The sequence below is a fragment of the Conger conger genome, chromosome 3 (genome assembly GCF_963514075.1).
Source record: "Conger conger chromosome 3, fConCon1.1, whole genome shotgun sequence".
Lineage (NCBI taxonomy): Eukaryota > Metazoa > Chordata > Actinopteri > Anguilliformes > Congridae > Conger > Conger conger.
The window spans coordinates 13,476,711-13,500,182 of record NC_083762.1 but is presented as its reverse complement, the minus strand read 5'-3'; the positions used below and the strand labels follow the sequence as shown (position 1 = coordinate 13,500,182).

At 43.3% G+C, this 23,472-nt stretch overlaps 1 protein-coding gene across 2 annotated transcripts in view; it reads left to right on the top strand.

Moving 5' to 3' along the window:
* LOC133125018 (nuclear protein AMMECR1-like) overlaps nt 1–23,472 on the top strand; it is a 34,540-nt gene that overhangs the window by 5,504 nt on the left and 5,564 nt on the right. The window contains exons 2-5 of one of the 2 annotated variants that reach the window (XM_061236689.1): nt 5,149–5,259; nt 13,633–13,747; nt 18,619–18,709; nt 19,511–19,607. In XM_061236689.1, the coding sequence (XP_061092673.1) occupies nt 5,149–5,259; nt 13,633–13,747; nt 18,619–18,709; nt 19,511–19,607 (414 nt within the window). The remainder of the gene's footprint in view (nt 1–5,148; nt 5,260–13,632; nt 13,748–18,618; nt 18,710–19,510; nt 19,608–23,472) is intronic. The other variant, XM_061236690.1, reaches the window with a different exon arrangement.

Genomic DNA, 23,472 nt, shown 5'->3' with positions numbered 1-23,472 from the left:
AGAGTTGATTCTCTGTCTGGGATTTGCATTTGGAGTCTGTTGCTGTTGTTTTTCTACAAGAAGACCAAATGTGTGTCAGTGCCAGTAAAGCAGACCATTATAAGGCAGAAAGATTACAATATATTACTCAGACACGAGTATGTCAAAATCAAACATTTCATACATTAACAAGCCACAATGTACTGAGCGATGGCAACCTGGTATTCCATGGAAGACTACTGTAGAGGATGAGTGAAGAATGCTTTCAGTTGTGTAGAAAAAAAACCCTTTTCAACTGTCAAACAGATCAAGGACACTCTCCAGGATGTAGTTATAGATGTGTGAAAGACTACCATAAAGAGAAGACTACAACAGCGTGACCTCAGAGGGTTTGCCGCAAGATGCAAACCACTGATATTCCTAGAGAACAAAATGGCTGGGTTAAAGCTGGCTAAAAAAGAGTTCTGGAACAAACTCTTATAGAAATTATAGTAGAGGCTGGTATTAACCTGCACAAAGTGGTGGAAAGAGAGAAATGGAATTGCTCATGATCCAAACCACGCGGGAAACGCGGGGGAGAAACGCACCAGGTTTCGATTCAAACAGACTAAACAAGGAAGGTGTGAAAGCACCCTAAAACACTTTGATTGATTTGAATTGGACCAATAATCATGGAGAAAAGGGCAAAACAACTCTACCTCAGCGTGTTGCGAACACCGCAGACTTCGTGTACGGAATGCCACGACTCTACATTAAACACAACAAAATATTTTTGTCCGGGGTGTAATTCTGTTTCGGCCGGCCACCCAAATACTGTGTCAGTGTATGGGAAACACTGCTGTAATTCCTACACTGATCACTGGTAGGGATGCCAGTACCCTAAAATGAAGTCTGACAGTCTACAGTCTGGCAATTTCACCTCATATTTATCGTTTCACTTAAATATATACAATGTGCCTGAGTACAAGGCAAAACAACAGGCAATCACAAAATCAGAGTCCAAATGCTGCTGCTTTGCCGATTCTGTGTGTATTTTAGCAATACAATACCTTTGCACTTTTGCTGTTCCCTTACAGCAAGGCTTAGAAAGTGTGCTAATTCTGTAACATCTCTTGGGCTGTGACAATGCTGGTTCTGCATTATACACTGTTACTCTGCTGCACAGGTATGAATTTCTCTATATCCTTAGACCTCATTGCCCCCCCCTGCCCCCCCCCCCCCTTGTCAGTTCTATTTGTGTAGTGATTTTGACAGGCACTGACTGCCAAAAAGACACTATGCAGGAAAACTGGGGAAATAGGAAACATGATACCAGGTATTCCTAAGGTATTACATTTTTGTTGGGTAAAGTATGATTTGTGTGTTGACTTTTTTAAAACTTTTTGAACCATATTACATCTGAAAGAGTATTTTGCAAAAGGAATAGATGCGACAGTAGGTTCAGTGTTGGATGTAGGCTAGATGCACATTACGATCATCAGATTAATTTGAAACACAACTTTATTTTATTACCATAGCATCACTTGATTCTGTTTTTTTAATATATTTGTTTTACTTTTAATATAATAAATTGTCTTTTGAAACTTGCAAAAGCACAAGGTGGAACTTCCAAAGAATCACTGAGCCCTCTCTAGGGAAATGGTGTTTGCTCTTTGATTGTGTTCTGGGCGAGGGTGGCCTGTTCACAGTGGAGCCGCATCCTCTCGGTCAGGGTAGCTCGAGGAACACGCTCTCTGCCTGTCATTTAGTCTCCGTGGAAACACGGAGGAGCTCGTCTTTAACGCTGATCATCTGTCACTGGCTACTGTATGTGTGGTGTAGTCTGGAGTTCAGATTGTTCAAAAAGTTAATGGAGAAACGAAAAAAGGTTTTTTCACTTGGGTGTAATTTAGCGCCTGATATTGGCAGGGTGTTCTCATGTCATTCTCGGCCTCATGACATTTTCTTTTTCAAAACATTATTTCTGAAAGAACGGCTGTCAAATCCACCCTTTGAAAAGTTCAACCGCAGCGATAAATTAATAGTCAATATTCAGCACTCGAATTACAAAATACTTTGCTGTAGAATATCCTTCTATTCAGTGAGTGACATGGTGAAGGGTGTTGGGAAGCCGGTCTTAGGAAAGCCGGATGGCCTACTGTGAGAGAAGAAGATAGACACTGAAGCCGGCCTGGTCGCGGTCATGGCTTGGTAATACGTTTCATTTCAATATAAGGTGCGGTATAAGAGGACATTCTAATTTTCAAACTCTGCCGACGCCGTGAATCAATGAAGAATGCCATCTTTGATAAATAATACTTTCATTTATTTGCTGTTATGACACCCTGGGGTTTCAGTTTATTTCCGTCTAGAAATAAACTACATAAATCTGTCAGGTCGTTTCATTAGCAGTGAGCCCAGTCAGCTTCAGACACAGGTAAATAAATCTCTGCTGACAATAGGAATCTCCATATTGACTTTTCTGAGTATCCAATCCCATATTCGCACATAGGGCCTGTGTGATTTCCCACATTCAGGTGGGAGATTCCGTACCCAAGCAGTGGTCTTCCTCTCTGTGTTACCCTCTCTGTCTTTTCTGTTTGAATAAAAGCAAAAGAATACATAATTGTTTTTTATTCAAATACTTTTTTGTGCTCGATTGGTCTTGCCTGGTGCAACCGAGCCAACCGAGAGGACCAGAAGGCAGGGCTTGCACTTTGGGTATTTCCAATACACCAGACAAAGCTCAGTAGGGCGTAGAAAAGTATTTGAAACCAAAACAATTGCGTATTTGACCCATGGTCTGAAAGGAGGGCAGGCCTGTTCATTTCCTTTAACAAACAGGCAGAGGGAGGCCAGATGCTGGGGCCTGTGTCTGGTTGCATAGTGAACAGTGCGGTACAGTACTGTGGTAATGGGTGCTGCTTTCAATGCTTTGTGCCACGCTTGTTCTCCGTTAGATTTATGTCTGCCATTATAACTGGCTCCTGTTTTTGCCAGGGGTTCCTTCTGCAAGATTAAAAGCTATTAATCTTAAAAATGGCATGGCGCTTCTCTGGGATGTCACCTCCTGCACCAAGGGTTGAATTTAATTTGTGCCAGAAATCACAGAGGTTTGACAGCTGTAAAGGTCAGATTGAATGCCTCTCGGCTGATGGATTGTAAAATGAGGGTTCCCTCGTTCTCCAACTCACGCCAACCTTTGTTTTCATATGGGCTCTTGGTATAAGAATTTGGCGATCTTTAGTTGTTGCCAAACCTGTGTGCGCGAGGTCTTCCAGGCACCTGACAAGGTTGAAGAGAGTGCTGTTCGGAGCCTCCCCTTCGCCATATCCATCTGAAGGCCATAACATCAAACTCTTCATGAAGTAGGCAGGTCCCAAATAGCAATTCCTCAAGCGCATGAGGAATAATAATGATAATCATTTCAAAAAGGACATTACGATACCCAAGTAACAAAACACAACCCAATTACATCACCCCGTTTCTGTGATTTGTTTTGCAAATTATAATATTCTATTTTATATATTTTATATTAAATGATGTAAATGGGTTGTGTTCTGTCGCGTCGCAACCAGGTAAAAAAATTACTTGTATTGTAATGTCCTTTTTGAAATTATTTTGGCAAAGGTTTCTAATAGCAGCACCCTCGGTGAATTTAAAGGTTTCTGGTACATTTACATTGTAGGCTCCATTTAACATTACAGTAAACAAATTAATGAAAGAATTACAGTAATACAGTAATTTATTCCAACGATAAACTAGTCACCATACTAAAAATATGTCACACTGTCAGTCTGTAGAAGGAGAAATGTAGAGCAACGTTTTTACCGTTGCTACCAATGTACCGGTGCCCTAGGTCATGTCCTCTCTGATTAAGAGTTATTAGCCTGGATCCCAGGTAAAATCCCTAAAAGTCCTGGTATAGAAGGCAAAGCTCAGCAGCCGATTGGCTGGCAGCGCTGCCCGCGTCATGGCGGCTGATGGCCTCTGACGTTAGAACCACACGGACGCACACGCCAGCACTGACGTCAGCCATCTTGTTGAGTTGGTAGGATTAAAAGCGTTCCCATTTCCCCTTCTCTTATGGAGCCAAGATTAATTCTGGCTTTGTGCATCATGTAGCATCATGTGGCATCGGTGGCACAGGCACTGACATGCTTTGAAAGACTCCTCTCTTTCTTTTTCCTTTATTCTCTCTATCCTCCCTCCCCTCTGCACTCTTTCAAGTCCCTCTCATCCCCAGTTCCGCTGTGAGTCACAAGTGAACTCATTCAGACACAAAGCCTGGAGAACCTTTCCTTCTCTGTTTGGTTGTGTGTTCATGCCGTTTTTGTAGTACATCTGAGTGTAATTGATGTGGGCTCTCATCAGTGACGTGCTTTGTTTCTTGTGCATTGTTAGGGCAGTCTAGGCTCATGACTGCTGTCACTCAGAATGGAGTAGTGCAGTTCCACCATGATGCTAGTCTACCGCTTGCATGCTGTTTGCACTTAACTCCTGATTTTTCTTTTAACAAAGCATACCATGTACTTTTTTTACAACCGTTTAATTTCTCTTCTTGTCAAAGCTATCCTAAAGGTTTCTCTGTGCAGCAGAGCTTTTGACCTCACTAGCACCACTGCTTCTTGCAAATGTTAGTTTACAGCCCTGCAGCTAACGAGAGTTATTCCCACAAGCCCTGCTTATCTGGACAAAATGATGCCTTCTGTCGTTTTTGCAGCAGTCTGTAATACAGCAAATGCAGTCTTTGTTCCTCAGTGTCAATTAAATTGTGCAAATGCGTATGAGCCGATTTAAATGGTGAATGTGGGGTGAGTTTGTGGCTTTTACATTAATCACACTGTGCTTATCGCAGTGTGTCAGCTCTCTGCCTCTAGAAATGGCACGCGTGATTTATTTATTTTTTTCCCCTGTGGTTTTCTGGTATGCTGACAGTGCTTTTTTTATTTTTTATTTTTTCTTGGTTCCAGGCATGCAGATCTAAGGAACTGATGTAGTTATATGCTTAACGCGAAAATATTACTCGACGACATAAGAAAAACATGTTTGTGCCCGCACCGGGAAAGAAAAGTTGGATTCACCGAGTGCAGTGGACGGTGTCTTTGTAAAGGTAGTGAGATGACATGCACCCGTCGCAGTGTGGCTCTATTGTTGATGTGTCTGTGTTTGTTCTGTCTCTCCCTGCAGCCCGCTGTTCGTCACGTGGAAGATAGGACGGGACAAGCGGCTGCGGGGTTGTATAGGTACATTTTCAGCCATGAACCTCCACTCAGGACTCAGGGAATATACGCTAACCAGGTGAGCTCTGCGCCCTTTTCCCCTTCTCGTTCTGTCCTGGTTCTGCTCTGCACACCCTGGCACCAGTGTCCGTGTGCTTGAGCTAGCAGTGGTCTGGTGTTTGGATAGCAGTATTCAAGTGCTTGGGCACCAGTGTTCAGGTTCTTGGGCACCAGTGTTCAGGTTCTTGGCCACTAGTTTTCAGGTTCTTGGGTAGTAGTGTTCAGGTACTTTAGAAACCGTGTTCAGGTACTGAACAGTGTTTAGGTACATGGGCACTATTGTTTTAGATAAATGGGCTGCAGTGTTCAGGTACTTTAGAAACCGTGTTCAGGTACTTTAGAAACAGTGTTTGGGTACATGGGCGCTATCGTTTTAGATAGCTGTGCTGCAGTGTTCAGGTATTTTAAAAACCGTCTTCAGATATTTTAGAAACAGTGTTTAGTTGCTTGGGCACCAGTGTTCTGGTACTTGGGTACTAGTGTTCAGGTGCTTGAGATACAGTGTTTAGATGCCTGTGAAGCGGTGTTCAGGTTTTTATTTAGCGAGAGGTTACATGACTGGTTTACTAGGTGTTTACTAGGTCAACAGGTGAAATCTCTTATTGCTGAGTCCTGCATTGTGTTTATGGAAAAACCTTGTTTCAGAGTTTGAGCACGCTTTCAACACTTTTAATCATCAAGCTGTAAGAACAACCAGCACACACAGTGGGTCCCCAGGACAGAGTGAGACCATCTCTGCCTGATGACACTCTCGCTGTGCAAGTGTGTGTTCAGCTGCTGTAACACAAGAACTCAAAAACAAATACTTTCACTAGTAACTGCTCTGAAACGGGTAGTATAGCCAACTTCAAATAACACTGTTGTGATATCAGTACATTTGAATTGCCTGCTTGGAACACAGCCAGTAAAGCAATTATTTTTGGGCTTCAACAGAAGGGCCAAACCTTGACCCTATTCAGAAAAATGTGATTGCATTCATTTTTATCAAGTTACTTTTGTGTTCTAACTTCTTTTTCAAGGCATTTCAGTTTTTCAAATGCGTCTTATAGGTTATCTCTGCTCACAATAACACATTCAACCTCGTTTAGCTGCAATGTGTGTCCTTTAATATTTACACTTAATCTTACTTCTTTTACCGCATTAATGACATAAATCATATTAATGATACAAAGGTATTAGTATTGAACTGGACCATATGTTGTACACTCCTCCTTTCTACAGACGCTGAACAAATATGTTAGAATCACAATTATCCTTTGGCTGTTGATTGATTCAGTCACATTATCACAGTATTGATATTTACTACATTATATGCATGTTCAGTGTACCCCATTTAGTACATTTAATTTCCATGTTAAATCATTAGTGCACATTTGTTATTCATTACATAACTCTTAATAGCCACTGGAGGACTATGGGCCAATGGACCTTCCCAAGATGAAATGAGACTTAATGGTGATCGAGCAGTGTGATTAGATGTTTGCAATCGAAGTGATATCAGATTTGTCGTTTGAGTTAGTCTTGCCTCTTGCTTCTGTGGTTCAACTAGTGTTTCATGAAGGGCTTATCTATTGCCATTAACTGGCAGAAGCCTGGATCACACACTTTTAATCAAAGCGACCTACAAAAAGTGCATACCAAGGTCATAGAACAACAACAGAACAGGTTGGATAAGGTACAATTGCCATATGATCGGTTGTAATGAACATAAGTCCAGTACACAAGGTAGATGGGGCCAGGCTGTAACTGCCATACTGAGACATCTACAACTTCAACAGCAACTACAAGTAGTATCTGTCTGACTGAAATGTAAGGGGTTTTCTCGATGCTGTGTTCCTTACGGCTCCGCCTGATGAACCTCTCCTCAGGGGTCCGTCTTCCTGTCACTTCAAAGCGGCAGAAATTTACAGTAAAAATATTCTACAGCAACGTCTCTCTCCAAATATAATCCCACGGGTGCCCCTTTAGAGTGGCTGAGGAAAAACCTGTGAAATGAGCTATGTGGGTAGTGTACTGAAGATAAATACATACATTTAAACTGTAAGTGTATAATTCCGGTCAATGATATAATTACAGGTGGTCCAGAAGTGATGTCCGAAAGTGACACATGAGTTCATACTTATGGCAATAGGATTTTTTTATGTTGAGGGTGCAGCTTCCCATGAATTGCAGATGAATATTACCCAAGTCTAAATGTCCTCAGTATTTCTGGGGCCAGGTGTGATTGTTCCAGGTTGGATGAGGTACAATTCACATTTGATCGGTTGCAAAGCCATGAACATAAGACTGGTACAGACGGTAGATGGGCCAAGTCTGTAACTACAATACCGAGACATCTACAACTTCAGGAATTACAGTATCGAGAAACTAATTCAAAAGGCCTAGATTAAGTAACAAGATACAAGGGGCTAAAGGACAGGTGAAACACAATTGACAGTAGATTAGGGGACTCCTGCAGTCTAAACCTGCTCGGGTACTTGTCCATGAGTGGCCCAGGCCAGTAGCCTATCCACAGCCTGTGCAGTGTGCATGTGAACAGTGTGTGTGACTGAAACACTGAGATCCCTGCTAAAACACGACCCGCACCGGGCGTGTGTGATCAGCCGTTCTCCTGGGTCTTTTCTGGTCCATTCCACAAAGACACTGTAGATTGGACACGAGCTAGGCGTACTTATTTCTTCAATTAAGTTGCAAGGAGAATGTTATTTTTCAAGTCCGTCCGCATGCTGGAAATCTGAAGTCATGTCACCTCTTCACAGCGTCTCAGGTTATTTTACCCAGGAACTGACTAAATATAGCACGTGGCAAGTGCTTACATCAGAACAAAGGTTTTGTGCATAGCCAAATGCTTCAGTGAGTATTATTTTGTTTTACAGGCCCAAGCCTAGATCTAAATTTTAGACTGTTCAAAGGCCTGGATCTTAAGTCAAAAAATGGCGGCCCTACTATACTGTGTTAAGCCAAGGCTTCTTCTTATTAATGTTAAATTAATGTTAAAATGTAATATCATGGGACCAAGATGCTGACACCTTTTAAATGGCATATTATCCTTACCTGGGTAAAGCTAACTGTAAATGGTTAATGTTAAGTTATGCTCTATGTGGTTATGTAATGTCAAAACAAGGTGGTCTGTATGGCTCCCTGTTAAGTATGGAGCTAGCCAGAAATCTCCAGACTGGATCGAACTATCAGTCAGATCAACTTGTCCAAACATTGATGCTTACTAGATCAGGATGAACAAATGAGGTTTTGATATTTATACACCTTGAAATATCACTCCCAATGGTATTGAATGCAGCCTACATTGACTGTTTATTTTGTACAACTGCCAATATTTATTTCAAGCATTACATTTCTGAATGCTAACCCAATCTGTGCATGAAAGGCCGTTTTTATCTCCTGAGATAGCTGTTTTGCTGTAACGTACTCAATCATTTGTGTCGGTGGTATTTTGCTAAACAGCTAGCGTGATTCTTACTATTCTCAAAATAGCCTGGTAATTGGGAGGGGCGGGTTGGTATGCACCTGTTACTCCAAACGATAAATTCTCCACAGTCCACTGACTCTGATAGCTGGGTTTTAAGATTACGAGCCGGCTGCTGGTGTCAGAGAAAGGGCTGAGGTCCAGTCTGGGGCCAGATGGCAGGGAGATGAGTGTGGAGCTGGTGACTGGGTTTCACTGGGAGAACTGTCGATGTCTGTGGCGTGACACATGGCCAATGGGGGGAGAGGGAATAGAGCGTGGAGACTGTAACCATAGCGCTTAATTTTGCTCTGTCCGTTGCCGTGGTCGTCTGCCATTAGCCGAAGCAGGGGCCCATTTTACGGCTAATTAGATTTATGAAATGGATTACCTATGTCTGCCTCAGCCAGAGGACACTCTTTATACATGACCCTCTGTCCTGCCCACCCCCCCCCCCGATTACCTCTGCCATTACGGGTTATTTAGCTGACGCTTTTATCCAAAGCCACTTACAGTTGATTAGACTAAGCAGGAGCAAAGTGGGGATAAGGGCTACAGTGTGGATGGAACCACCGAGCCGAGATGTGACTTAGCCAACGGGCTACAGGCTGCCCATGCCTGCGTGATGCTGTCCCCAGTGGCTGAACTGTATCCTCCAACGGCAGATGATGCCCCATTCAGATGGGTCAGCTGGCTCTCAGGGTGTCAGAAACTGGGCACCCGTGTTCAGAGGGCAGGGCGGGTCGCCATGAAGGCCCCAGACGTCTGGGGCGCGCCGTGCTCCACCGGACTGGTGAAAATGCATCTCCTCCACACACAGCGGCTGGTGATTCCCCAGGCCAGCACGGATAGCATCAGCATTCCTCATGGAGTGCTCGACAGGCCCGGGGCCTTATGCCGGGAGGACCGGGAACCAATGCCTAAAACCCAAAGCACATCTCCAAAAAAAGAAAAAAGAGAGCAAGCCTTGTGGATTTAGAAAACTGTAATTTTTTAAACTGGCGTAAAGAAGGCTGGGGTGTGCACTGCAAGCTGAAAATGAAACCGTGCTATCAGCAATTTGTAGATCTGATGCCCCCCCCCCCCCCCCAGACAAACAGTTATCAATTTGTTCAGCAGAGTAGCTAAATGTGTCCCATTCCACAACAGGATGATCCATAACCACTCATAGTATGTTACACTGAAGAGTAAACTCAATCACAAGGCGTAGGAGAAAAAGGTGAAAATATTCCAGGGATGAACTCCCAGCTGTATTGACAGCAAGCAAGTGTGCCATCACCTCAATTAAAGGGGCAGGTTGCCCAGAAATGAAACAAAGGTATGTTTCCACTTACCCAGGGTAGTATCTGTCCATCCAGGTAGTTTGACTGTAATGTAAGGGGTTTTCTAGATGCTGTGATCCTTACGGCGCCACCTGATGAACCTCACCTCAGGGGTCCGTCTTCCTGTCACTTCAAAGCGGCAGAAATTTACATAAAAATATTCTACAGCAACGTCTCTCTCCAAATATAATCCCACGGGTGCCCCTTTAGAGTGGCTGAGGAAGAACCTGTCAAATGAGCTATGTGGGTAGTGTACTGAATTAAAGATAAATACATACATTTAAAATGTAAGTGTATAATTCCGGTCAATGATATAATTACTGGTGAAGTCTCTGTTTTTCTCGTTCTTCCAAAAGTGACACATGAGTTCATACTTATGACAATAGGATTTTTTTTATATTTAGGGTGCAGCTTCCCATGCATTGCAGATTAATATTGCCCAAGTGTCCTCAGTATTTCAGGGGCCAGGCCACTGTCTGTGTGGGGCAGGATCACTGTCTGTGTGGGGCAGGATCACGGTCTGTGTGGGCGGGATCACTGTCTGTGTGGGGCTGGATCACTGTCTGTGTGTGGGGCAGGATCACTGTCTGTGTGTGGGGCAGGATCACTGTGTGGGTAGGATCACTGTCTGTGTGGGGCAGGATCACTGTCTGTGTGGGGCAGGATCACTGTCTGTGTGGGGCAGGATCACTGTCTGTGTGGGGCAGGATCATGGTCTGTGTGGGCCGGATCACTGTCTGTGTGGGGCAGGATCACTGTCTGTGTGGGGCAGGATCACTGTCTGTGTGGGGCAGGATCACTGTCTGTGTGGGGCAGGATCTGACTGCGTGCCTTGGGTTTCACACGTGGTGTAGAGGAAGCCACTGCTTGTGTTTTTCGAGGGCTGATACCATTGGGAATATTTAGAGAGTAGGTGTGGGTGATTTAATACCAACATGATTCTTATAAATGTCCAACAATGCAATACAAAATTATCATCTCACTCCAAATACCACAGTTCCATTCAAAACTAGGTGCACATTGACAGTTTCTTTCTTTTCTTTTCTTTTTTTTCTTCAAAGATAGTCCAGCGGTAGTCTCTTTTGGAGAAAGAAGACTGCTTAGAGACGACCAACAATGTTGTCTGACACAGTATTATTGAACCTAATGTTAAACACTTTTTGGATTTCTTTTGGAATTCTAAATAATACAGACTGAGAACAGAAGCTCCTCTAAAGAAAATTATTTGCTATCAAGCTGATGTTTCTAAGATTAAACCATCAACATTGATCAGTGTAAAAATGCGATTTAAACAGAAATTTATAATACATTCAGAGTATACACGCTCTCTCTCAAGTTGTTGAGCTATATGGGTCTTTGGGGAATATCTAAAATGGGCCACTATAGGCTATCCATTTCCCTGCTAGTAGAGCCTACTGCTGCGCTCAACTTCCAACCTGGATCTGTTTCTTCATTCATGCTCACTGGGGAAAATGCCCCAGGGAAAAATACCCCAGGTCTCAGATCTTCTCATACAACAGCGCGTTAACCGTCCTGGGACTACAACACGGGAACTGCAGTGCGTTCTGTAATTGGCGGTACGCGTCAGGTGAGATCACGCTGCCTCTGTGAGGGAGAGGGGCTCCGTGTGAACATGCAGGGGTGTAAAAATAGCAGGCAGGCTCTGCCCGCTGTCGCTAGGGACCTGGAGGGAGGCTGGTGAACAGGAGCTGAGCAGCACACTTCACTTTGTCTTCATGTATTTATTTCAGGGGATGCTGGAGAGTCTGTGTGGGAAGTGCCGCGGGCACTGTGCACGCTAAGTCATCCGGCAGGAGCGGGGAAATATCCAGGAGTGTCTCTTCCTTTTGTCGAGCAAACAAAATGGCTAAAATCTCTGGAAAGAAAAAATCAATTTAGGGCCTCCCCTAGCACTACTTGTGAAACTATAGTGGAGTAGAAATGAAGGGGCAATGTATTAGTTTGTGTGCAATTTATGATACAAGCCGCAGATTTTTCTCCCCGGTAGTGTCAAGGAGGATTGTGGCTCTCATATTATAATTCCCGTTCCGGCTGTTTACAAAATGAAGGCTATTTTTTTGCTTCATTAGTGCAGCGGGAGACAGCTCGTCTCTTGAGATGCAGCAAAGATGGATAAAACTGCCTGAGATAGAGATAGCATAGAGATAGCATAATGTTTTTGTAGCTCAGGTATAGATACTGCTTGTGTTTACTATAGCATAATGTTTTTGTAGCTCAGGTATAGATACTGCTTGTGTTTACTATAGCATAATGTTTTTGTAGCTCAGGTATAGATACTGCCTGTGTTTAATATAGCATAATGTTTTTGTAGCTCAGGTATAGATACTGCCTGTGTTTACTATAGCATAATGTTTTTGTAGCTCAGGTATAGATACTGCTTGTGTTTACTATAGCATAATGTTTTTGTAGCTCAGGTATAGATACTGCTTGCGTTTACTATAACGTAATGTTGTCGCTCCAGTATAGACACTGCCCAAGCTTGCTTTACTGTAACATAATCCATATGTAGCAAGTGTTTTCTGGACAGCACTGCCTTTGGTCGCTCCACAGCATCAGTTAGTGATAATTGGTCTCGGCAGTCTGCTGGCGGACGGTAACAGAGTCCACTTCATGCACAGTGTCGGTGTCACTTAGAGCTCATTTGGTGTGGAGTCGTCCGTCCGTCTGCCCACTGTCAACTTTCATTTCTCACATCTCATTGGTAACGTCACAAAATATTAAAATGCAGCTGGAGTTGTCATACATTTTTATCTCCCAGGTTTTCCATGAAATGCCCTCACATGATGGAGTCATTTGGCTTTTTTTTTTTTTCTCACAGGGCAAGCAGCCATTTTGAATTTTGCCATGGACTCATTTTAATTAGTTGACATTTTATAAAGCAAGGCTGCCCAATCATGTGCCAGGCAGGTTTTAATTCCAACCAATCAGTACCCCAGCTGATTTCACTAATTAGCTCCCTTGTGTTTTAATTAAATCAGCAGGTGAAGTGATTATTTGGAATGAAAACCTGCATACTCTTTGCCCTCCACATGATTGGGCACCCCTGATCTAAAGAAATGTGATGCATCAAGTGTTTTGTCTGTATGCAGGACTGGCATTGGTTAGCTTGCGGGGACCCATCTGTATGCAGGACTGACATTGGTTACCTTTGTGGGGACCCGTCTGTATGCAGGACTGGCGTTGGTTACCTCGCAAGGACTTGCATTGGTTACCTCGCAGGGACGTGTCTGTATGCAGGACTGGCGTTGGTTACCTTTGTGAGGACTCGTCTGTATGTAGGACTGGCATTGGTTACCTTGTGGGCACCTGCATTGGTTGCCTCGTGGGGACCAGCATTGGTTACCTCGCAGGGACCTGTCTGTATGCAGGACTTGCATTGGTTACCTCGTGGGCACTTGCATTGGTTACCTCGTGTGGACCTGCATTGGTTACCTTGTGGGGACCTGTCTGTATGCAGGACTGGTATTGGTTACCTTGTGGGGACTTGCATTGGTTACCTCATGGGCACCTGCATCGGTTGCCTTGCGGGGACCTGTGTTTGTGTTGTGGGTGTAAAAATGGCTGCTTTGTCTCCCTGTGTCTGCAGTGCCCTTAAAGACAGCCGCTTTCCCCCCATGACCAGAGACGAGCTCCCCCGGCTGTTCTGCTCTGTGTCTCTGCTCACCAACTTCGAGGACGTTGGTGATTACCTAGACTGGGAGGTAAGTGGCGCTCGGAGGGCTGTGCGTATCCCGTTTATCAGAGGACCACTCTTATGAATGAGGGCACAGACGCCCAACTGTCACAGAGGTGCAAATCAACAGAGAACCTGTCATTGGGGATTGCACACACTCTTTTGCTCCCCGGTTCTTTGGCAGGGGTAAGAAAGGTTTCTACACTACAGGCCTTTGTCAGTGTTTGCAATGAACGTTGGTTGCGTTCAGCTAACTTTGAAGCAAAGAGAGTGGGCAGTCTTCTTTTTCAATGTCAGGGGGTTACTACTTCTTATAAACTGTAAAATTAATATAGGAATTTGCTCCAATCTGCCAGGAGCTAGTTCTGTAGTCTACCTTTTTGAACAAATTTGCATCTCAGGGCTTTCAGTGTTGGGAATTTCTGGTTTCCTAAAATGCCTTACTTTTCTACTCTATTTTTAGGTGGGTGGCAATGAAAAGCTTTTGAAATATAGGCAGTTTGAAGAGTGAGTAATCCCTGAAGTTTCACATTGCTTTAAACTTTTAAAGATGAGGTGAAGATCAGGCTAGTTAATGTGGTGAGAAGTTGAAATGGTATATCACAAGGGTAAGAGGTAGGTAGGTTTCCATCTTAGGTTCATCTTTCCATTTAGGTGAGATTACTTTCAAATTCAAATGTTTTGAGGGAAATTAAATAGGGGAGGTGGGTTTTCCAAGCAACATGTACTGTGTCTTGAAAATATTAAAATATGTATTATGACATTTTAAGCATTTAAATGTTTTAACTGTGTTTAAAAGTAGGCTCGTTATTACATTCCATATGAAATGCAGATATTTATGTGGTGTTCAGCATAATAATGACCATCCTCCAGGGTAGAAAATGTAATTTGTTTTCAGGGGCATTTTTTGCCTGCATCATTTATTTTTATAAATATTAAAATGTGCAAAGGCATGTACTTTTTTTAGTATTATTTTGAGGGGCCATGGCTCCTGGCGTACCATGAAATGAGACAGGCTGTAGTTGAACATTTTCGGTCAATGGGTATATATTACTTTCTCAGTGGTAATTTATTTTATCATCGACTACATTAATTTTTCAGTATCCCTGTCATTAACTGTAGATAATATACCCTGTCAGTCAGACTCGCCCTTATCCCACTGTGTGCTGTTGCAGACTGTCTTCAATGGTGACCTGACAAACAAGGTCTTTAAAAGCGGTTTTATTGATTGATTCTGTGCGGAAAATGTTGACATGATAAAAGTATAAAGATTAAAGCTGAAGGATATCATGAGCCTATAAGTAGAGTAGAACCTAACCAAATGACTGGAGACTTGTTAAACGAAATGTCGGTACTGTGTTTAACTTGAATGTGTGTCTGTAGTTGGTCCGGTCACGGTATTATATTTTTAATAATGTCATAATTGTCCACCATCGGACTAATTCATCAGGGCTCTGATCGAGTAAAGTATAAGTTTTCCACAATGCAATTTTGTCTGGAAAATGAGCATCAGAATAAACGCATGAGAACCTTGGGGGGGGGAAATAAGATAAATAAATGAATCCTTAGAAAATCTTTGACAAACCACCAGTGCTGTTAGTGGAAACTATGGGGCAGGTCAGGACTGGACGCAGAGGGAAGTTGGAAGGAGACTTAACGGCAAACGAGACCCTGATCAGTGCTGGACCTTTTTCCCCTGGAATCAATCTTAAGCATCTGAAGTCTTGCCTGTTTTTCTGAGAAATACGCGGCACACTGGCACAACGTGTGCTTCATTGTGGGCAAACTGACTGGTACATTTAACTAGTCATATTTTATTTATTTGAATCTGCCCATTCAGCTGATGCCCAGGGCAGAACTCTGTGTCCACAGGAGGGAGAGTGTGCATTGTGTTTATATTATAACTGCTCATGGTGCAACTGCTCAATCTGTTTGTGAGAAACCCTAGAATGGAAATTCCTCCAGATTGCTCTCGGAGCGAGGACACCGTTTTATTGCATTTTCTCTCATGGATTGCTATACGGTACCATCTCTTTCCATCCCTAGGTATACTTTCAGTGTTTCACATATAGAAATGAGTCTGGCTGTAAGCTGTGAAACTGAGGTACTGAGTTTAGCTCTAGAGTCACACAGCTTCTATTCCTGGAGGTGTTCTGGCTTAAAGAGAAAGTGCTCTGGCTTGGTATTCCACAGCACCATTGTTGTTATCAGACTATATTAGCTGCACGATTGGTGCTTGCTCAGAAAATATCACTTTGCTGCCATGTACCAATATGAAGACATGGGTTTCATTTTGAGAAAATGCTAATGTTTTAAAATTTCATCCATTTCATTATATCAGTCGCTATGCTATGGATGATGCATTGTATACTCTTCATTTCCGAAAAAGCATTCTTGTGAACATTGTGCCGTTTCTGCAATTTGTGCAGTGGAATTTGTATTCAGGCTGCTGTGAAAAAGGTATCCACATTTTTCCAGCTCGATCATTCCATTCCCAGTATGAATGGATTTGCGTAAGTCCCTGCTTCTGGCCTGAATGGTCTTCTCTGTCTGTCTGTGATATAAAGTACTGGCTTATTAATTACAGCTTTTACAGAATTTAATTAAACACGGCTGACATGCTGCTCTGAGTGCTTCTTTTTATCCTGCGGTTCCAGCAGAGTGAAATCATTCATCTGAAAAGTCCTAGTAATCTAAAAAGTTTAGTAATCTCACAGGCCGGTTCATTATAAACCATTTTCAGCAATTAATCGTGTATATTTTCAGCCTTGGGATTCAAATTTTGTGTTCAAATGTGTGATATATGAACCCTCATATGCGTTTAACATTCGTAATTTATTAGTGTACTAATTGTGTCTTTTCTGTTTTGTCTAAAGAAAGAAAAAAAAGCAACTAACCCACACAGTGCCAGTAACAGGAATACAGAAAAACCTGTTGAAAACAGAAAATGCTTTGAGCCTTTGGATTGAAGAAATTAACGTAATATTGTACTACGTAGGCTAGTGCTATGTTGAATTGCACATTATATTGGAGTGAAGATGAAACCACAATCATTACCAGAACATAATTTTGACTTGAAAATGTTATTTTCGAGATTATGTTGGTTGTAATGCAATCCATATTTACCGCAATTACAGTACACATGCTTCCAAGTTCCGATGCCAGCCATCTTTACCCCCTCTACCTGTACTATAGCTGTTCCAGCTTCTGCTAACTTTGTGTCTCTATATGTTGGTATTTGCCTCCTGCCTGCCTAATGATGTTGCCTTGTGATGTTTAATTTGCTGCTCCGTATAGCCAGTCCCCTAGTGAATTAGACTTAATGCTTTTAGACTAATGAGTATATTCCCCTTTACTGCTTGTGGGAGGACCATCAAACTGTTTTATATTCTCCCTGTAAAATATGTTTTGTTTTCCATTCACATTAAAAACCAAGAACATTATTGCATAGTGGCCTCTTTGTCCCGGATAGTACTGTGTGTGTTCAGCACGGCGCTGACATTCGGTTGACGTTATAAGCATTGCTGTGCTCCTGCCATGGCAGACTGACTGGAGATGACTGGCGATGTGAGCAGTCGGACTGTCAGGAACTGCAAGAGAAATGCTGACTCACTGCTGAGGAATGGTTTCAGGAGCTGCTGTAGGTTATAGCTACTGTTTTTCAGCCAGTGAGGGGACACATAGCTTGGGTGGAAATCCAATGGTTGGATGGTTTCTGTACCAGACCCTGGGTCAGATGCATAATCGTTTTTGATTCAAATACTTTTCTATGCTTGACTGAGCTTGCCTGGTGTATTGGAACCTATGAAATACTCTCAAAAAGTGCAAACCCTGCCTTGTGGCTCACCTGGCTGGCTCAGTTGCACCGTAAATCAAGCACAGAAAAGTAGTATGACTCCACGGCAATGACGTGTTTGACCCAGGTCTGCTGTACACACAGTTCATCTGCAGCCCTTGCTTTCTGTGGCGAAAGAGCCCATTTTGTGTATGATGTGATGTTTTTCTCATTAACATTGTACGAAACGACAAGTGCGGTTTTTGTCATGTACAAACTGATTCTTTTCAGACAAGCCCACTGAGAACCCATGTTCTGTATAAATCAAGCCAGTCAGAGGTTGAAGTGGACATATCAGTGTCCATCTCTCTACACTGTTACCTCCCCTTTTTCGTGTCTCTAGAAATGTTTATTTCGGTGTCCCATTTTCCTGTCAGGATATTTACAACGTTATTCCCAGGGGTCTGTGTGTATGCGTGTACTATTTCACGACGATCGATCCATTGTTTAACGCAATTCACGGTTCGCATTTGTGTGCGGAGAAAGGCCACATCGATTGGCTTGTGTTGGCTCTGTAAAAAGTGTTTGGAAGGATATGCACATAGAGAGGACTGTTACCATGTTACACCTGATTTTGTGTGTGAATACTGTAAAAGGATTGGTTGGTGTTGGTGGCAGTCATGGTTTTTCATGCAGCTTTCTTTTCGTCTTATAAAATGGCAGACTCACTATAAGAAGCTATATCGTACATGTGTTTTAGTGTTCTTTGCTGCACAGTTTGCTGTGTATAAAAGTAAAAAAATGTCTTCTCCTGTGGGTAAAGGTTGAGGCTAAATGAAACGGATGAACTAGCCAGATACGCCCTTAAATTAAATACACAATCTGACTCATTGTAATTTGTTTTTCTCAATTTCTCCAGTGTGATTTCACTGTGTGTTAATACTTAGTATTTATGATATTGTCTTGTAAAGCACTTTGCACACTTCTCTGCAAGAAAAGTGCTGAATAAATAAAGTGAAATATTAGTTGATGGTTACTTCAGGGAGAAGTCCTTACATGTGCAGCTTCTCAGCAGTGTATGGTGGTTTGAGTTAGTTTGAGTGCTGTGTCTGTGCCTCTTTCAGGTGGGAGTGCATGGCATTAGGATAGAGTTTTTCAGTGAAAAAGGCTCCAAGCGCACAGCCACCTACCTTCCAGAAGTTGCCAAGGAGCAAGGTGAGTTTATTTCTGACATCAAATAAAAATTACCGTGCATAGCTAGCAGCCATAGTGCCTAGTTGTCCTCATGTAAGACTGATAAGAGCAGAAGGCTGGTGCTGGTTTACTGGCTCAGATGAGAGATTTGCTGGGAAAACATTGCTGTTTGAAGAAGACACACTCAGAGAAGGTGTTGGTAGAAGGTGTCGTTCTTCTCAGATAAGGTGGTAAAACAGACTGCGGTTAAAGATGTCATGGCACTTCTCGGAAGATACAGTTGTAACCCCAATGCCTGATGAAATCCCTATAAACACTGGCTAAACATAAGTAGCCTCCCTACATCTGACTGGCAACACCCCTTCAACTCCCCACGTCCACGACCAGTTTGGTGAACAAAAATAAACATTACACGCCTTATTATTTTTCAGTTCGGTCTTCTAGTCTAGACTTATTTCATCAGAGTAACTGGCAAACGAGAAATACTGAAATATAACCGATGATGGAAATTCGAAATCGAAGTTGACTCCCGTGCAGGAAGAATGCCGTCCAGTCATCCAGCTGAGAAGACGGTGAAAACATTTCTCCTGGTGGGAGTGCCACCCAGCACAGCTGCGTAGTCTCTGCTGTCAGAGCCCGCTCCTGTGGCAGGCTCAGAGCCAGGCGGATGCAGCGGGAGAGAGAGCGGGGGAGGTACTGGGAGAGGTACTGACGCTGGACGTGATGGTGGATCATCAGTAATGAACCGTGGGCTTCCAGTGAAGTCGCACTGCAGGAGATACGGTGAAGCTGTACTGAATATGAGCGATCTTTCCTCTGCAGGATGGGACCATATTCAGACCATAGATTCCTTACTACGAAAGGGTGGCTACAAGGCTCCCATCTCAAATGACTTCAGGAAGACCATTAAATTGACCAGGTGAGTGGGAAGACCTTATGCACACATACGAATACCTTCTTTTCAGAGACTGTTTGAGCGAACCCCAGTAAATAACCCTCAGCCAGGATACTAGAATGTGCTCTTTAAAAAGAAAAAAAAGAAAAAATATTACTGGGACATTGTGTCCTATGTTCAATCGCATTGGCACTGTTCTGATAAAATTATTTTCAGATTTCCATCTATTGCATTTCTGGATATACTTTTGGGCCCTGGCCTGTCCTAAGGGTGGAGCGGGAAATGACACAGAGATTTTGGCTTGCAGCTAAAGAGGAAATCAAAAAGATAAAACGGATTACAAATCTGTGCACTTTCTTTTGACTTCTCATCCATTTAGGTGCAGATAATAAAAAATCTTCACTTTTTTGACCTTTGGTCAATTGTTGAAGAATATCCTTCAACACGTGCTGTCCTTCATTGAAGTGCCTCCTGCACAGTGATGAGAAGTGACAGGCTTGGCACCTCCTGTTAGAAACCATCTGCTCGCACAGTTACTGTGGGGATGCAGTATTTGTTCTGAAGCGCCACATGCTGCTGGCTACAGTACTGGTGTTGTTTCACTTGGACATAACTGTCTGGAACGGCAGGCTCCAGAAAAGAGACCACACCACACCCCTCCCTTTTTTACACCCCCCCCCCCCTCCCTTTTTAATTTTTGTTTTTATTTATTTATACTGTAAATATGCCCCCAGGGGGACATACATGCTGTTCACTTTACATTTTAGGTGTTTAGGAAAGCGCAACCACGATAAGATCCATGCTGGTGTTGGGGCCCTTGAGCAAGGCCCTTAACCCCCCATTGCTCCCCTGTTTAGTCTAATCAACTATAAGTTGCTTTTGGAAAAAGGTGTCTGCTAAATAATTGTACGACTATAAATAAAATGAATTTAAAAATACCCAACCCAGTTCCCTAACCATTGTGCTAGACTGTCGCCCACTCACACTGGGAGCTGGGTGAGAGTCTGTTCCGCTGTTTGTTTCGTGATTAGACTCCTGTGTTGTTCAGTGATGTTCAGTCTCTCCTGTGGTGTTCAGTGATGTTCAGTCTCTCCTGTGGTGTTCAGTGATGTTCAGTCTCTCCTGTGGTGTTCAGTGGTGTTCAGTCACTCCTGTGGTGCTCAGTGGTGTTCAGTCACTCCTGTGGTGCTCAGTCACTCCTGTGGTGCTCAGGCACTCCTGTGATGTTCATTCACTCCAGTGATGTTCAGCCACTGCTGTGGTGTTCACTCACTCCTGTGGTGTTCAGTCACTCCTGCTACCTGCCCCTCTCAGTGCTGCTGAGTCAGTTGGGCACTTTAGCTCAGGACAGACAGAGAGCCAATCAATAATGTGCTGTCTGCCCACCCCCCCTCCTCCGTTAAGTCTGGTGCCTGTCTCTTTAAAGTCCCAGAAAAACACTTGAGTGGGTAGTTGCCTTTTCCTGCCACTTTTTAAAAAAGTATTTAAAAAGAACATGTTCTACAAAATTAGATTCCTTGTACTTGTCAACAGTGGCCCTCTTTGCCTGGAACCAGAACATTTCCTGGATTTGTGTACCATGTTTGTCCCTAACGGAAGGGAAAAAAGACCATGAAGTGAAAATAAGCAACAAAAATTTTAGTTTTAGCTGCGGGGGTTGTGAACATAAAAATGCCATTAATAGAATACATGGTGCCACCACCATCCTGGCTTTAGAGAAAATGTTCTGGTCAAAGACTTAGGAAGGCTAAATAACAACTATTTTAAATAATGCTCACCAGCAGTATAATGTATTAGTGTTATTAAACCAGTGCCAATTAGCTTGTAGCTGTCCAGAGTGAATGCATAGAATTATTTCTGTTGCATTTTACCGAATAAACCCGTATAGATATATAAAGCATATAAATACAGATTTTTAGTTGATAAACCAACTAATGCTTCCATTGTTTATCTAATATTAATAATTTTGGATCATATAACTGAGCTACCTGTATATTGGTTCAAGATATTTTCATAAGATATCTTAAAACTATAACTTTTTAACTGTGTTGTGTTGGTCGGATTTATGGGTTTGTAGGATTTGCCAAAACTATCATTCATTGAAATCCCTGGCTGGTTTATAGGTAAACTAACATAAAGTTGACATTTGGCATTGCTTTGCAGGGTAGACACCCTGCCCTGCCTAATCTATCGGGAACAGTCATGTCATGTTTGAGCAGACTCATGCAATGTTTCCCTATGGGAGACCCTGTGTGAACTGACCACCACTACTTTATCTGGATAATCAAAGCCATTACATTACACTACTTTACAAGGTATTTAGCAGACGCCCTTATCCAGAGCGATGTACAACGAAGTGCAGATCGAACATAGGGACTAGTGTGATGAGGACACTAGAGGACAGTACGGATCCGAGTCCTAGCGTAGCCATATACAAACACCTGGAACCCTCGAAGAATACATAAACTTACGAACTAGCATACCACGGTTGACAGCTAGGAGTACAACAATACTATATATAAGCACCATTATAATCTATGGCATGCACAAGGCTAATCATGGTGGTGAGGTAGGGAGGGAAAGGTGTAGCCTGAAGAGATGAGTCTTCAGTCTGCGCTTGAAAGTGGTCAGAGACTCTGCTGTTCTGACATCCACCGGGAGGTCATTCCACCACCGTGGGACCAGGACAGACAGCAGTTGTGAGCGAGAAGTGCAGGTGTGGCGAGGGGGAGGCGCCAGACGGCACAAACGGAGGGGTCTTGCTGGTGTATAGGTCTTGATAAGTGATTGAATATATACAGGGGCTGATTCCTTAACTGCCTGGTACGCAAGCACCAAAGTTTTACATTTCATGCAAGCCATAACAGGCAGCCAGTGAAAGTCACTGCCCAGGAGGGTGACGTGAATGTCTGGGAACATTGAATACCAGACAGGCTGTGGCATTCTTAATCAGTTGTAGGGGTCTGATGGCAGATGCTGGAAGGCCAGCCAGCAGAGTATTGCAGTAGTCCAGGCGGGACAGGACGCCTGCTTGTACGAGGAGCTGAGTGGAGCAGGTGGTGAGGAAGGGACGGATTCTCTGGATGTTGTACAAACCCTTGGTCTTCACAAATTGCCTTTTAAAATTATTATTATTATTTTTCCCAATTTTTTAATATTATTTTTCCCGAGAGTGTGTGTGAGAGTGTGAGTTGCTGAGGCTGGCAGCACAGAACCACTGGTGAAACCCGTCTGTGCAGCAGTCTTAATGTTGAACAGCAGGATGAGAGATTGTATTTTCTCTAAATGGGAAGGTTTGGGGTGGGCGGGGGTGTTGAAATAGCCTACCTGCTGAAGAGATTGACAGGTTATGAGATGGTCTTGCTCTTCCGAATGCAGATTTCCTTTGTGCCAAACGAGCCTGAATAAATAACCCTGCGGCTGCAGACGGCAGGCAGCGCTAATGGAGCCGGTGCTGTAGGGCTCTTTAGCTGTAATCCAGCCTGCGCTGCACACACACACACACACACACACACACACATACTCACACACACACACACACATGCACGCGCAACACGCACATACACACACACACGCGCACGCACATACTCACACACACACACACGCACATACTCACACACGCACATACTCACACATACGCACACCTGTGCACACACACACAGACACCTACACAAACAGAAGCGACTGCCACTTTCGAAGTATGCACTGGGTGCTACATTTCACACATAGTAAAAATTTTGATGGTTTTGGTGTTTGTAGAGACGTGTGTGTTCTGTGTGTCGTGTTGCATTGTGTGTGGTGCGTCATGTGTGTGCGTGTGTCGTGTGTGTGCTCATCGTGTTTGTGTGCGCGTCGTGTGTGTGTTGTCGTGTTGTGTCGTTGTGTGCGT